The sequence below is a fragment of the Salmo salar genome, chromosome 15 (genome assembly GCF_965601325.2).
Source record: "Salmo salar chromosome 15, fSalSal1, whole genome shotgun sequence".
NCBI lineage: Eukaryota > Metazoa > Chordata > Actinopteri > Salmoniformes > Salmonidae > Salmo > Salmo salar.
Window position 1 is genome coordinate 114,572,632 of NC_138305.1, and position 15,649 is coordinate 114,588,280.

Here is a 15,649-nt window from a genome sequence, read left to right on the forward strand (position 1 = left end):
TATAAGGAACACAGTGAATGCAGGTGATGTTTGTCCCAGCAGAGCCACCGTACAGTAGAACTATAGACCAATATAGAACACTCACCATTCCCGCTGAGAACCTCCTTAACGGACATCAGATCGGCCCTGTTAGAAACCACACCCACAATCAGATAGACCACACCCATGTAAAGACAAACCACCCCCACAACCAGACAGACCACACCCATGTAAAGACAAACCACACCTACAACCAGATAGACCACACCCACAACCAGACAGACCACACCGATGTAAAGACAAACCACACCCACAACCAGACAGACCACACCCATGTAAAGACAAACCACACCCACAACCAGATAGACCACACCCACAACCAGATAGACCACACCCATGTAAAGACAAACCACACCCACAACCAGACAGACCACACCCATATTAAAATAAAATAAAAAATAAAAAACATTTCCCCTTTATTCATTTATCATGGCCGCCATTCCAAACTACAACCGTCAGGGAGGATCTAAAATCCCCAAAACATCATGGCATTGGGCTCCCATTGATTTAGTTGTGTTTGAGTCACTCAGCACAAGCCATAACTAAATGGCCTTAATGTGTAGAATATTTGCTTTAACCCTTTACACTAGTGAGAATTAGCCTATATGGATAGGGCTACATTGAAATATATAAATGATATGCATAACAACGGTAGCAACAGAAAGGGAACAGTTTGGAGAAAATGGGGAAATGATTAGACTCAATTTGAGGACAACAGTTCACCTAACAAGACTGAATCCTTACACTGCTGATTTTATGTTCATTTGACATTTACTGTACTATACATTCAGTAATATGATAACATAAGAATATTCCTGGAAAATGTTGGGTAACTGCATGAAAAAAAAACAAAAAAACACAGGTTTGAGGGGCCACACCCCGTCTCCAAAGTGTGAACACATCCCAAGTCATTTCAATGCATTTTTATAACTCGAGTTCAACAATAAGGTGTTTTTAGCTGTCCTAGCTGTGCCGTTGAGGAGCTAGAGCAAAAACACACGAGCTGTTTTGAACAACTCCGCATCCCCACCATCACACAGTTACTGTTGTGGCTGACGCAATCCAAAAACAGCCCATTATAAAACCTGGGTCAGGTGATCATCAGAAAGCTGGTTCTATTGCCAATAGAAACGCTCCCCATTCAGCGAGACAAGGAGCTGAGGGTGGACTACAGGAAACGCCCCCCATTCAGCAAGACAAGGAGCTGAGGGTGGACTACAGGAAACTCCCCCCATTCAGCAAGACAAGGAGCTGAGGGTGGACTACAGGAAACGCCCCCCATTCACATCAAGAGGAGCTGTAGTGGACTGGGGTCAAGAGCATGTCCACATCACTAAGGTCCACAGACACCAACACACCTTTCTATCGTACTTTCACACTTGGACAAATGGAACACCTACATAAGAATGCTGCTCATCAAGAAGCTAAGGACCCTGGGACTGAGCACCTCCCTCTGCAACTGGATCCTGGACTTCCTGACGGGCCGCCCCCAGGTGGTAAGGGTAGGTAACAACACATCTGCCACGCTGATCATCAAGACGGGAGACCCTCAGGGGTGCGTGCTTTGTCCCCTCCTGTATTCCCTGATCACCCACGACTACATGACCGTGTACAACTATCTCCATCCTTAAGTTTGCAGACACGAAGGTGGTAGGCCTGATAAACGACAGGACAACCTACAGGGAGGTCAGGGGACTGGCTGTGTGGCGCCAGGACAACAACTTCTTCCTCAATGAATTTAATCATGGACTACAGGAAACGGAAGGCTGAGCACGCCCCCATTCACATCGACAGGGCTGAAGTGGAGCCGGTCGAGAGCTTAAAGTTTGTTGGTGTCCACATCACCAACAATCTATCGTGGTCCAAACACACCAAGACAGCAGTGAAGAGGGCATGACAATGCCAAAACCCTCAGGAGGTTGAAAATATTTGGCATGGGTCCTCAGAACCTCAAAAAGTTCTACAGCTGCACCATCGAGAGCATCCTGACTGGTTGCATCACTGCCTGGTATGGCAACTACTCGGCCTCCGACCGCAAGGCACTACAGAGGGTAGTGCGTACAGCCCAGTACATCACAGGGGCCAAGCTTCCTGCCATCCAGGACCTCTACACCAGGCGGTGTCAGAGGAAGGCCCTAAAAATTGTCCAAGACTCCAGCCACCCTAGTCATATAGTGTTCTCTCTACTACCGCATGACAAGAGGTACCGGAGCGCCAAGTCTAGGTCCAAGAGGCTTCTAAACAGCTTCTACCCCCAAACCATAAGACTCCTGAAACTCTAGTCAAATAGCTACCCAGACTATTCACATTGACTCTGTACCGGGACCCCCTTTTATATATAGATTGTTATTTTTTACTGCTCCTCTTTAATTACTTGTTACTTTTATCTCATTCGTTTTTTTTTAAACTGCAGTCGGTTAGTGGATCGTAAGTAAGCATTTCACTGTGAGGTCTACTACACCTGTTGTATTCAGCATTTCACTGTGAGGTCTACTACACCTGTTGTATTCAGCATTTCACTGTGAGGTCTACTACACCTGTTGTATTCAGCATTTCACTGTGAGGTCTACTACACCTGTTGTATTCAGCATTTCACTGTGAGGTCTACTACACCTGTTGTATTCAGCATTTCACTGTAAGGTCTACTACACCTGTTGTATTCAGCATTTCACTGTGAGGTCTACTACACCTGTTGTATTCAGCATTTCACTGTGAGGTCTACTACACCTGTTGTATTCAGCATTTCACTGTGAGGTCTACTACACCTGTTGTATTCAGCATTTCACTGTGAGGTCTACTACACCTGTTGTATTCAGCATTTCACTGTAAGGTCTACTACAACTGTTGTATTCAGCATTTCACTGTGAGGTCTACTACACCTGTTGTATTCAGCATTTCACTGTAAGGTCTACTACACCTGTTGTATTCAGCATTTCACTGTAAGGTCTACTACACCTGTTGTATTCAGCATTTCACTGTGAGGTCTACTACACCTGTTGTATTCAGCATTTCACTGTGAGGTCTACTACACCTGTTGTATTCAGCATTTCACTGTGAGGTCTACTACACCTGTTGTATTCAGCATTTCACTGTGAGGTCTACTACACCTGTTGTATTCAGCATTTCACTGTGAGGTCTACACCTGTTGTATTCAGCATTTCACTGTAAGGTCTACTACACCTGTTGTATTCAGCATTTCACTGTGAGGTCTACTACACCTGTTGTATTCAGCATTTCACTGTGAGGTCTACTACACCTGTTGTATTCAGCATTTCACTGTAAGGTCTACTACACCTGTTGTATTCAGCATTTCACTGTGAGGTCTACTACACCTGTTGTATTCAGCATTTCACTGTAAGGTCTACTACACCTGTTGTATTCAGCATTTCACTGTGAGGTCTACTACACCTGTTGTATTCAGCATTTCCCTGTGAGGTCTACTACACCTGTTGTATTCAGCATTTCACTGTAAGGTCTACTACACCTGTTGTATTCAGCATTTCACTGTAAGGTCTACTTCACTGGGATTCTCTGCCTCTACCCCTTTTACAGGGGCTGAGTCATTGGCTTACTGGTGTTCTTCCATGCCGTCCATGGGAGGGGTGCGTCACTTGAGTGGGTTGAGACACTGACGTGGTCTTCCTGTCCGGGTTGGCGCCCCCCTCGGATTCGTGCCGTGCGGGAGATCTTTGTGGGCTATACTCGGCCTTGTCTCAGGATGGTAAGTTGGTGGTTGGAGACATCCCTCTAGTGGTGTGGGGGCTGTGCTTTGGCAAAGTGGGTGGGGTTATATCCTGCCTGGTTGGCCCTGTCCGGGGGTATCATCGGATGGGGCCACAGTGTCTCCTGACCCCACCTGTCTCAGCCTCCAGTATTAATGCTGCAGTACTTTATGTGTCGGGGGGCTCGGGTCAGTCTGTTATATCTGGAGTATTTCTTCTGTCTTATCCGGTGTCCTGTGTGAATTTAAGTATGCTCTCTCAAATTCTCTCTTTCCCTCTCTCGCTCTCAGAAGACCTGAGCCCTAAGACCATGCCTCAGGACTACCTGGCATGATGACTCCTTACTGTCCCCAGTTCACCTGGTGGTGCTGCTGCTCCAGTTTCAACAGTCACCACCACCACTACTATAACCAGTCACCACCACCTACTAACTAACCAGACACCACCACCATTACTACTAACCAGTCACCACCACCACTACTATAACTAACCAGACACCACCACCACTACTATAACCAGTCACCACCACCACTACTATAACTAACCAGACACCACCACCACTACTATAACCAGTCACCACCACCACTACTATAACTAACCAGACACCACCACCACTACTATAACCAGTCACCACCACTACTACTATAACTAACCAGACACCACCATCACTACTATAACTATAACCAGTCACCACCACTACTATAACCAGTCACCACCACCACTACTATAACTAACCAGTCACCACCACCACTACTACTATAACCAGTCACCACCACCACTACTATAACTAACCAGACACCACCACCACTACTATAACCAGTCACCACCACCACTACTATAACTAACCAGACACCACCACCACTACTATAACCAGTCACCACCACCACTACCTATAACCAGTCACCACCACTACTACTATAACTAACCAGACACCACCACCACTACTATAACCAGTCACCACCACCACTACTATAACCAGTCACCACCACCACTACTATAACTAACCAGACACCACCATCACTACTATAACCAGTCACCACCACCACTACTATAACTAACCAGACACCACCACCACTACTATAACTAACCAGACACCACCACCACTACTATAACCAGTCACCACCACCACTACTACTATAACCAGTCACCACCACCACTACTATAACTAACCAGACACCACCACCACTACTATAACCAGTCACCACCACCACTACTATAACTAACCAGACACCACCACCACTACTACTAACTAACCAGTCACCACCACCACTACTATAACTAAACCAGACACCACCACCACTACTATAACCAGTCACCACCACCACTACTATAAGTAACCAGACACCACCAACACTACTACTATAACTAACCAGACACCACCACCACCACTACTATAACTAACCAGTCACCACCAACACTACTACTATAACTAACCAGACACCACCATCACTACTATAACCAGTCACCACCACCACTACTATAACTAACCAGTCACCACCAACACTACTACTATAACTAACCAGACACCACCACCACTACTATAACTATAACCAGTCACCACCACCACTACTATAACTAACCAGACACCACCAACACTACTACTATAACTAACCAGACACCACCACCACTACTATAACTATAACCAGTCACCACCCACCACTACTATAACCAGTCACCACCACCACTACTATAACTAACCAGACACCACCACCACTACTATAACTAACCAGACACCACCAACACTACTACTATAACTAACCAGACACCACCATCACTACTATAACTACAACCAGTCACCACCACCACTACTACTAACCAGCACCACCACCACACACCTCCCCCCCACTACTATAACTAACCAGACACCACCATCACTACTATAACTATAACCAGTCACCACCACCACTACTATAACTAACCAAACACCACCACCACTACTATAACTAACCAGACACCACCACACTACTACTATAACCAGTCCCACCACCACTACTACTATAACCAGTCACCACCACTACTACTATAACTAACCAGACACCACCACTCACTACTATAACTATAACCAGTCACCACCACCACTACTATAACCAGTCACCACCACCACTACTATAACTAACCAGACACCACCACTCACTACTATAACCAGTCACCACCACCACTACTATAACTAACCAGACACCACCACCACTACTACTATAACTAACCAGACACCACCACCACTACTATAACCAGTCACCACCACCACTACTATAACCAGTCACCACCACCACTACTATAACTAACCAGACACCACCACCACTACTATAACTAACCAGACACCACCAACACTACTACTATAACTAACCAGACACCACCATCACTACTATAACCAGTCACCACCACCACTACTATAACTAACCAGACACCACCAACACTACTACTATAACTAACCAGACACCACCACCACTACTATAACTATAACCAGTCACCACCACCACTACTATAACTAACCAGACACCACCATCACTACTATAACTATAACCAGTCACCACCACCACTACTATAACTAACCAGTCACCACCATCACTACTATAACTATAACCAGTCACCACCATCACCACTACTATAACTAACCAGTCACCACCATCACCACTACTATAACTAACCAGACACCACCAACACTACTACTATAACTAACCAGACACCACCACCACTACTATAACCAGTCACCACCACCACTACTATAACTAACCAGACACCACCACCACTACTATAACCAGTCACCACCACTACTACTATAACCAGTCACCACCACCACTACTATAACTAACCAGACACCACCACCACTACTATAACTAACCAGACACCACCACCACTACTATAACCAGTCACCACCACCACTACTATAACCAGTCACCACCACCACTACTATAACCAGTCACCACCACCACTACTATAACCAGTCACCACCACCACTACTATAACCAGTCACCACCACCACTACTATAACCAGTCACCACTACTATAACCAGTCACCACTACTATAACCAGTCACCACTACTATAACCAGTCACCACTACTATAACCAGTCACCACTACTACTATAACTAACCAGACACCACCACCACTACTATAACTAACCAGACACCACCACCACTACTATAACCAGTCACCACCACCACTACTATAACTAACCAGACACCACCACTACTATAACTAACCAGACACCACCACTACTATAACCAGTCACCACCACCACTACTATAACTAACCAGTCACCACCACCACTACTAACTAACCAGACACCACCACCACTACTATAACTAACCAGACACCACCACCACTACTATAACTAACCAGACACCACCACCACTACTATAACTATAACCAGTCACCACCACCACTACTATAACTAACCAGACACCACCAACACTACTACTATAACTAACCAGACACCACCACCACTACTATAACTAACCAGTCACCACCACCACTACTATAACTATAACCAGTCACCACCACTACTATAACTAACCAGACACCACCACCACTACTATAACCAGCCCCCCCTCCGTCACCACCACTACTACTATAACTAACCAGTCACCACCACTATAACTTAATTAACCATTAAAACAAGCACACCACATTTTCTTCAGGAAATGTACTTCTCTAGTTATTTGGATATTATTGATCTTTCTTCCTCTGCATTGTTGGGAAGGGACAGCTGGGGTATAGGGGGCAGTATTTTCACTTTTGGATGAAAAGCGTGCCCAGAGTAAACGGCCTAATACTCGGGCCCAGAGTCAAATATTTGCATATGTCTGTGAGTATAACAGAACTCATATGGCAGGCAAAAACCTGAGAAAATCCAACCCGGGAAATGGAAATCTGATGCCTGTAGTCTTTTCAAGTCATTGCCTTTCTAACACACAGTGACTTAGGGTTAATTTTGCACTTCCTAAGGCTTCCACTAGATGTCAACAGACTTCAGAACCTTGTTTCAGCCTTTTGCAGTGAACAGAGAGAGAACAAGAAGGCTGGGAAGTTGGTGACTCAGAAAATCACGAGTTCATTGTGCGCGTTCACGTGAGGAGGTAGCTGTGTTCCAAAACGTTTTTCAAGACAGTGCAATCGTCCGGTTGGAATATTATTGAAGTTTGAAGTTAAAAAGACCCTAAAGATTGATGCTATACAACGTTTGACATGTTTGAACGAACGTAAATATAACTTTTTTTGACTTTTCGTCGTGACATTTTCTGGGCGCTTCCTACATTTTGAGTAGCTTACTGAACACGCAAACAACATGGAGATATTTGGACATTCATTATGAACTTTATCGAACAAAACATTTATTGTGGACCTGGGATTCCTGGAAGTGCCTTCTGATGAAGATTTTTAAAAGGTAAGTGAATATTTCTAATGCTATTTATGATTTTAGATGACTCCAATGTAAAATGTTTTTTTGGGATATAAATATGAACTTGATAGAACAAAAAAATGCATGTATTGTCTAACATAATGTCCTAGGAGTGTCATCTGATGAAGATTGTCAAAGGTTAGTGCATCATTTTAGCTGCTTTTCTGCTTTTGGTGACGCCTGTCCTTGCATTGAAAATGGCTGTGTGTAATTATTTGTCTATGCACTGTCCTAACATAATCTAACTTTATGCTTTCGCCGTAAAGCCTTTTTGAAAATCGGACAATGTGGTTGGATTAAGGAGATGTTTATCTTTAAAATGGTGTAAAATAGTTCTATGTTTGAGAAATATGAATTATGACATTTTGTTGTTTTTTGAATTTGGCGCTCTGATTTTTCACTGGCTGTTGAATAGTGTGTACCGTGGGTGGGACGGTAGCGTCCCACGTAGCCCAGAGAAGTTAATCTACACCTGTTGTTTACCAAGCATTTCACTGTTAATCTACACCTGTTGTTTACCAAGCATTTACCTGTTAGTCTAGACCTGTTGTTTACCAAGCATTTCACTGTTAATCTACACCTGTTGTTTACCAAGCATTTCACCTGTTAGTCTAGACCTGTTGTTTACCAAGCACTTCACTGTTAATCTACACCTGTTGTTTACCAAGCATTTACCTGTTAGTCTAGACCTGTTGTTTACCAAGCACTTCACTGTTAATCTAGACCCGTTTTCTCTCGATACATTGTTAGTCTAGACCTGTTGCTTTCATGTTGTTTATGAAGCATGTGACAAAATGTGATTTGATTCAGGTGTGATTCAGGTGTGATTCAGGTGTGATTCAGGTGTGATTCAGGTGTGAGCTCTGCGGCAAATCCACTAAACAAAAATGTTTAAAAGGAAAACGTAGTATCTGTTGTATTTGTGGCCAAAGAATAAATTGAAGATAAGACATCAAAAACCACACCTCAGAGGATGTAATACTCCTCAGGAGGATTTAACCTGTTTCACTTTAACTTAATTGCCCACTCATATTATACATAATTACAGGTTATATTTCACTTGGCAATTACTTTAAAACATCAAAATACTGTCTTTGCCACCGCTGCTGAAAATAAATACTAGGGGAAACACTGTAAACCATGAAACAGAACCAGAGGGATAAACAGAACCAAACAGAACCAGAGAGATAAACAGAACCAGACAGAACCAGAGAGATAAACAGAACCAAACAGAACCAGAGAGATAAACAGAACCAGACAGAACCAGAGGGATAAACAGAACCAGAGAGATAAACAGAACCAGAGGGACAAACAGAACCAGAGGGACAAACAGAACCAGAGGGACAAACAGAACCAGAGGGACAAACAGAACCAGAGAGATAAACAGAACCAGAGGGACAAACAGAACCAGAGGGACAAACAGAACCAGAGGGACAAACAGAACCAGAGGGACAAACAGAACCAGAGAGAACCAGAGAGATAAACAGAACCAGAGGGACAAACAGAACCAGAGGGACAAACAGAACCAGAGGGACAAACAGAACCAGAGGGACAAACAGAACCAGAGAGAACCAGAGGGATAAACAGAACCAGAGAGATAAACAGAACCAGAGGGACAAACAGAACCAGAGGGATAAACAGAACCAGACAGAACCAGAGAGATAAACAGAACCAGAGGGATAAACAGAACCAAACAGAACCAGAGGGATAAACAGAACCAGAGGGATAAACAGAACCAAACAGAACCAGAGGGATAAACAGAACCAGACAGAACCAGAGGGATAAACAGAACCAGAGGGATAAACAGAACCAGAGGGACAAACAGAACCAGAGGGACAAACAGAACCAGACAGAACCAGAGGGATAAACAGCCACAGAACCAGAGGGATAAACAGAACCAGACAGAACCAGAGGGATAAACAGAACCAGAGGGATAAACAGAACCAGAGGGACAGAACCAGAGGGACCAGACAGAACCAGAGGGATAAACAGAACCAGACAGAACCAGAGGGATAAACAGAACCAGAGGGACAAACAGAACCAGACAGAACCAGAGGGATAAACAGAACCAGACAGAACCAGAGGGATAAACAGAACCAAACAGAACCAGAGGGATAAACAGAACCAGAGGGATAAACAGAACCAGAGAGATAAACAGAACCAGACAGAACCAGAGGGACAAACAGAACCAGAGGGACAAACAGAACCAGAGAGATAAACAGAACCAGAGGGATAAACAGAACCAGACAGAACCAGAGGGACAAACAAAACCAGACAGAACCAGAGGGACAAACAGAACCAGAGGCATAAACAGAACCAGAGGGATAAACAGAACCAGAGAGAACCAGAGGGATAAACAGAACCAAACAGAACCAGAGAGATAAACAGAACCAGACAGAACCAGAGGGATAAACAGAACCAAACAGAACCAGAGAGATAAACAGAACCAGAGAGATAAACAGAACCAGACAGAACCAGAGGGACAAACAGAACCAGAGGGATAAACAGAACCAGAGAGATAAACAGAACCAAACAGAACCAGAGGGATAAACAGAACCAAACAGAACCAGAGGGATAAACAGAACCAGAGGGATAAACAGAACCAGACAGAACCAGAGGGACAAACAGAACCAGAGGGATAAACAGAACCAGAGGGATAAACAGAACCAGAGGGATAAACAGAACCAGACAGAACCAGAGAGATAAACAGAACCAGAGAGATAAACAGAACCAGACAGAACCAGAGAGATAAACAGAACCAGACAGAACCAGAGAGATAAACAGAACCAAACAGAACCAGAGAGATAAACAGAACCAGACAGAACCAGAGAGATAAACAGAACCAGACAGAACCAGAGAGATAAACAGAACCAAACAGAACCAGAGAGATAAACAGAACCAGACAGAACCAGAGAGATAAACAGAACCAAACAGAACCAGAGAGATAAACAGAACCAGAGGGATAAACAGAACCAGAGGGATAAACAGAACCAGAGGGATAAACAGAACCAGAGAGATAAAGAACCAAACAGAACCAGAGGGACAAACAGAACCAGAGAGATAAACAGAACCAGAGGGATAAACAGAACCAGAGAGATAAACAGAACCAGAGGGATAAACAGAACCAGACAGAACCAGACAGAACCAGAGGGATAAACAGAACCAGAGGGATAAACAGAACCAGACAGAACCAGAGGGATAAACAGAACCAGAGGGACAAACAGAACCAGAGGGATAAACAGAACCAGAGGGATAAACAGAACCAGAGAGATAAACAGAACCAGAGGGATAAACAGAACCAGAGAGATAAAGAACCAAACAGAACCAGAGGGACAAACAGAACCAGAGGGATAAACAGAACCAGAGAGATAAACAGAACCAGAGAGATAAAGAACCAAACAGAACCAGAGGGATAAACAGAACCAGAGAGATAAAGAACCAAACAGAACCAGAGAGATAAACAGAACCAGAGGGACAAACAGAACCAGAGGGATAAACAGAACCAAACAGAACCAGAGGGACAAACAGAACCAGAGGGATAAACAGAACCAGACAGAACCAGAGGGATAAACAGAACCAGAGGCGCAAACAGAACCAGAGGGATAAACAGAACCAAACAGAACCAGAGGGATAAACAGAACCAGAGAGAACCAGAGGGATAAACAGAACCAGAGGGATAAACAGAACCAGAGGGATAAACAGAACCAGACAGAACCAGAGGGATAAACAGAACCAGAGGGATAAACAGAACCAAACAGAACCAGAGGGATAAACAGAACCAGAGAGATAAACAGAACCAGAGAGATAAACAGAACCAGAGGGATAAACAGAACCAGAGGGATAAACAGAACCAGAGGCGCAAACAGAACCAGAGGGATAAACAGAACCAGACAGAACCAGAGGGATAAACAGAACCAGAGGGATAAACAGAACCAAACAGAACCAGAGGGATAAACAGAACCAGAGGGATAAACAGAACCAGAGGGATAAACAGAACCAGAGGGATAAACAGAACCAGACAGAACCAGAGGGATAAACAGAACCAGAGGGATAAACAGAACCAAACAGAACCAGAGGGATAAACAGAACCAGACAGAACCAGAGGGATAAACAGAACCAGAGGCGCAAACAGAACCAGAGGGATAAACAGAACCAGAGGGATAAACAGAACCAGAGGCGCAAACAGAACCAGAGGGATAAACAGAACCAGACAGAACCAGAGGGATAAACAGAACCAGAGGGATAAACAGAACCAAACAGAACCAGAGAGATAAACAGAACCAGAGGGATAAACAGAACCAGAGGGATAAACAGAACCAGACAGAACCAGAGGGATAAACAGAACCAGAGGGATAAACAGAACCAGAGGGACAAACAGAACCAGAGGGATAAACAGAACCAGAGAGATAAACAGAACCAGAGAGAACCAGAGGGATAAACAGAACCAGAGGGATAAACAGAACCAGAGGGATAAACAGAACCAGAGGGACAAACAGAACCAGAGGGATAAACAGAACCAGAGGGATAAACAGAACCAGAGGGATAAACAGAACCAGACAGAACCAGAGGGATAAACAGAACCAGAGGGATAAACAGAACCAAACAGAACCAGAGGGATAAACAGAACCGTACCCGGTGCTGTAGGGTAGTCTGAAGACCAGCAGGGCGGGTGTAGAAGCATTGAGTCGTAGCTGGCTGAGCATCTCTGGGTCCAAGTAGAGAGGAGAGGTGTCTAATTGGTCCTGGAGTTGACCAATCACAGCATTGGATGCTGGCCAGGCCACGGTAGGCAGGACCAATGAGGAAGGGCTGGAGAGGAGCGCCCCCTCTAGGTTAGGGAAGGCACTGTCCTGCTTGTTGCCAAATGCCCCTCCGTACATGGTGAAGTCCTCAATACTCATCTAGAGGGAGGAGACAGTGAGACAACTAACATACTGGTTACTAAGGTAGGTGTGAGTGGTATACGGGTTACTAAGGTAGGTTTGAGTGGTATACGGGTTACTGAGGTAGGTTTGAGTGGTATACGGGTTACTAAGGTAGGTTTGAGTGGTATACGGGTTACTAAGGTAGGTTTGGGTGGTATACGGGTTACTAAGGTAGGTTTGGGTGGTATACGGGTTACTGAGGTAGGTTTGAGTGGTATACGGGTTACTGAGGTAGGTTTGAGTGGTATACGGGTTACTGAGGTAGGTTTGAGTGGTATACGGGTTACTGAGGTAGGTTTGAGTGGTATACGGGTTACTGAGGTAGGTTTGAGTGGTATACGGGTTACTAAGGTAGGTTTGAGTGGTATACGGGTTACTGAGGTAGGTTTGAGTGGTATACGGGTTACTGAGGTAGGTTTGAGTGGTATACGGGTTACTAAGGTAGGTTTGGGTGGTATACGGGTTACTAAGGTAGGTTTGAGTGGTGAGTGGTATACGGGTTACTAAGGTAGGTTTGGGTGGTATACGGGTTACTAAGGTAGGTTTGGGTGGTATACGGGTTACTAAGGTAGGTTTGAGTGGTATACGGGTTACTGAGGTAGGATTGAGTGGTATACGGGTTACTGAGGTAGGTTTGAGTGGTATACGGGTTACTGAGGTAGGTTTGAGTGGTATACGGGTTACTGAGGTAGGTTTGAGTGGTATACGGGTTACTAAGGTAGGTTTGAGTGGTATACGGGTTACTAAGGTAGGTTTGAGTGGTGGGTGGTATACAGGTTACTAAGGTAGGTTTGAGTGGTGAGTGGTATACGGGTTACTAAGGTAGGTTTGGGTGGTATACGGGTTACTAAGGTAGATTTGAGTGGTATACGGGTTACTGAGGTAGGTTTGAGTGGTATACGGGTTACTGAGGTAGGTTTGAGTGGTATACGGGTTACTGAGGTAGGTTTGAGTGGTATACGGGTTACTGAGGTAGGTTTGAGTGGTATACGGGTTACTGAGGTAGGTTTGAGTGGTATACGGGTTACTGAGGTAGGTTTGGGTGGTGCATGGTTTACGGGTTACTAAGGTAGGTTTGGGTGGTGCGTGGTATACGGGTTACTAAGGTAGGTTTGAGTGGTATACGGGTTACTAAGGTAGATTTGAGTGGTATACGGGTTACTAAGGTAGGTTTGAGTGGTATACGGGTTACTAAGGTAGGTTTGAGTGGTATACGGGTTACTAAGGTAGGTTTGAGTGGTATACGGGTTACTAAGGTAGGTTTGAGTGGTATACGGGTTACTAAGGTAGGTTTGAGTGGTATACGGGTTACTGAGGTAGGTGTGAGTGGTATACGGGTTACTAAGGTAGGTTTGAGTGGTATACGGGTTACTAAGGTAGGTTTGGGTGGTATACGGGTTACTAAAGGTAGGTTTGAGTGGTATACGGGTTACTGAGGTAGGTGTGTATCACCTTGTCCTGCAGGAAGAGCAGGACGTTGCGTGGGGACGACCCCAGGGCGGTCTCCAGGTATGAGTTCAGCTGAAGCATGGAGGAGGAGGTGTGATGGTGTGTGTGTGTATTACCTTGTCCTGCAGGAAGAGCAGGACGTTGCGTGGGGATGACCCCAGGGCGGTCTCCAGGTATGAGTTCAGCTGAGTGACACCCACTATGTGACCAGCAGCGGGAACAGCCTGAGACAGCAGACCAGACCTGACGTCGTTCAGGAGGGACCAAACGTTACCAAACAGAGTGCAACAGGGACTTCAACTGAAAACACTAAGAGGACATGTCTTGACCAGCAAACCAATGCTGAATTTCCAAATAGAATACAACTTTGTCAAATTGGTTAGAATGGAAACTTGGCTTCTGCCTCCAACACTCCCAGATACACAATTGGTTACAGTAAAAAGCAGCCCTATTGGTTTGGGTTACACAATCAAGGGTAGTTTGTGTCTTGGCTACTCGGCCTGTCAATGGGATGCTGGTCCAAACTCCTCTTAATCTCCCCCCAGCTGAACATGGCCAACAAGAACCTACAGTGAGGGGAAAAAAGTATTTGATCCCCTGCTGATTTTGTACGTTTGCCCACTTACAAAGAAATGATCAGTCTATAATTTTAATAGTAGGTTTATTTGAACAGTGAGAGACAGAATAACAACAAAATCCAGAAAAATGCTATTAAATGATTTGCATTTTAATGAGGGAAATAGAAATGAAGGGGTCAAATACTTATGCAAGTGGGCAAACGTACAAAATCAGCAGGCGATCAAATACTTCCCCCCCCCCCCCACTGTATGTAGAATTTCTTTAAAGAAGCGTCTCTATGTTTTAGCCTGAACCAGTATCTGGGCAGAGAGGAGACCATGAATGACCAGTCCCTTCTCTGCTCAGTTCGCTACAATTCATTATCCCATTAGACAGCGCTGCAAGCGTTGTGAAAATACTGTGCCTTCAGAAAAAATAAATACCCTCTTGACATGTTCCACATTTTGTTGTTACAGCGGGAATTCAAAATGGATTAAATAAATACAAATTCTCACCCATCTACACACACACACCATACCCCAGAATGAAAACGTGAA

At 44.6% G+C, this 15,649-nt stretch overlaps 1 protein-coding gene across 3 annotated transcripts in view; it reads right to left on the reverse strand.

Annotated features, from left to right (window-relative positions):
• LOC106572983 (V-type proton ATPase subunit S1) overlaps positions 1 to 15,649 on the reverse strand; it is a 42,034-nt gene that overhangs the window by 10,407 nt on the left and 15,978 nt on the right. For 2 of the 3 annotated variants that reach the window (XM_045696583.2, XM_045696584.2), the window contains exons 2-4: positions 14,651 to 14,777; positions 12,793 to 13,061; positions 86 to 126 (exon numbers count right to left, since the gene is read on the reverse strand). In XM_045696583.2, coding sequence (XP_045552539.1) covers positions 86 to 126; positions 12,793 to 13,061; positions 14,651 to 14,777 — 437 coding nt within the window. The other variant, XM_045696585.2, reaches the window with a different exon arrangement.